Raw genomic sequence first — 1,761 nt, 5'->3', positions numbered from 1 at the left:
TGGAGATCTAGCAATTTCAATGCCCAGAAAATATTTCAAGGGGTCCAAATCCTTGAGCGCAAAATGACTGTGCAACATACACCTAAGATCTTCAGCCTCAATAGGTTCATTGGTAGCCACCACAATATCATCAACATAAACTGACAATGCAAGAAAAAATTAGCTACGTGTTCGAATAAACAGCGAATGATCAGGCTGTGATTGAGCAAAACCAAGAGTTGGTGGAGGAAAATTTAGAGATCCACTGCCTGGATGCCTGCTTGAGCCCATACATAGAATTCTGCAACTTGCAAACAACATTAGAAGGTAAAGTCGCACCCTGTTTTGTATAACCAAGAGGCAAAAACATGTAAACCTCTTCATCTAAATCACTGTATAAAAAAGCATTATTTATATCAAGTTGCAGCAATGTCCAAATGTGTATAGCATTGAGAGCTAACAAGACTTTAACAGAGACCATCTTAGCAACCGGTGAGAATTTTTCAAGGTTTTTTTTATAGGAAACATTAAATTATATATATTAAAAAGTTTTTGTTACAAAAGAAGCGGATGAGTAGTCCGCACAGAAGGATAAAACAACACACTATCGTGAAACCATCACAAACTTCCAATCCCTAACAAGATCTGATATAGTGAAATTGTTGAACTCTTTAATCCTTGATGTCGACGATGCAACTCTGAAATTGATAAGCTCCCAAACCTCATTGACATTGTTGTTTAAGTCGTTGAAGATTCTGTTATTCCTCTCGAGCCAGAGTGACCCAATGGTTAAATGAACGATGACGTACCAGAAGACCTTAAATCTTGTACCCGATGATAAACCTGGCTCAATAATGAACATGCCTCGTGCTCTCTGAGGAAAAACCCAATAACATCTGAGTTCCTGCATCACCATAGTCCAAATAACTCGTGAAAAAGAACAGTGAAGCAATAAATGATCCAGTGTTTCGTTGTGTTTCTGACATAACGTACACCATTGAGGACTTAAAGCACAAGTCGGCCATCTTCTTTGCACTGAATGTTGTAGGAAGTTTACCCAAAGCCACAGTCCATGAGAAAATCTGAATCTTGTGTATGATAGGAACTTTCCAAATATTCTCATTGCAAGAGAAAACAAGAAAGGATTGGACATGAAAAAAAGACTCATAAACAGATTTGACCGAGAACACGCCCGAAGAATCCCCCAACCAAACCCTGAAATCCTCATAACCCACTTGAACCCTAACCGTAACTAGAACACCATAAAGAATAGTAAATTCCCCCAACTCTACATCATTGAGATTTCTCCTAAAATACACGTCCCATCGATAAGATTGACTGTCACCTACATCAACATATTCTAAGAAGCAGCGAATAGGTTTACTAGTCTGAGTACAAATAGAATACAAAGAAGGATAACGAACTCTGAAAGACGTACCCACTCCCCCCCAAACATCCTCCCAGAAACGAATGAAATTTCCCCCCTCAAAACAGTCCACTCAACCTAAGAATTGATGGGAATGTACGAGAAATATATTTCCAAGGGCTTCTGAATGTATCATTCCTAGACAAACCCAAGTCCCACCCATTGTCTTGAAGACCATAAATGCTTGTTATCAAATTTTTCCACAAAGTCTCATTTTCCTTAATACCTCTCCACAACCACATTCCAAGAAGCGCTCTATTTCTCAACACAATAGTCCCCAGCCCCAATCCTCCCATATCCTTCGATCTGCAAACCTGCTCCCACCCAACAACATGACAATGTTTATCCTCATCCAT

At 39.3% G+C, this 1,761-nt stretch overlaps 1 protein-coding gene across 1 annotated transcript; it reads right to left on the bottom strand.

Moving 5' to 3' along the window:
* Positions 1-583: 583 nt before the first annotated feature.
* Positions 584-1,761, bottom strand: LOC140842946 (uncharacterized). The gene is made up of 3 exons (XM_073211151.1): positions 1,554-1,761; positions 975-1,324; positions 584-883 (listed from the first exon to the last, which is right to left on the bottom strand). Exons 1-3 carry the CDS (start codon positions 1,759-1,761, stop codon positions 584-586), a joined length of 858 nt encoding a protein of 285 aa, XP_073067252.1.

The sequence above is a fragment of the Primulina eburnea genome, chromosome 10 (assembly GCF_022965805.1).
Source record: "Primulina eburnea isolate SZY01 chromosome 10, ASM2296580v1, whole genome shotgun sequence".
Taxonomy (NCBI): Eukaryota; Viridiplantae; Streptophyta; class Magnoliopsida; order Lamiales; family Gesneriaceae; genus Primulina; species Primulina eburnea.
Note: the sequence above shows the minus strand (reverse complement) of the source record. Positions and strands in the feature narration are given on the sequence as shown.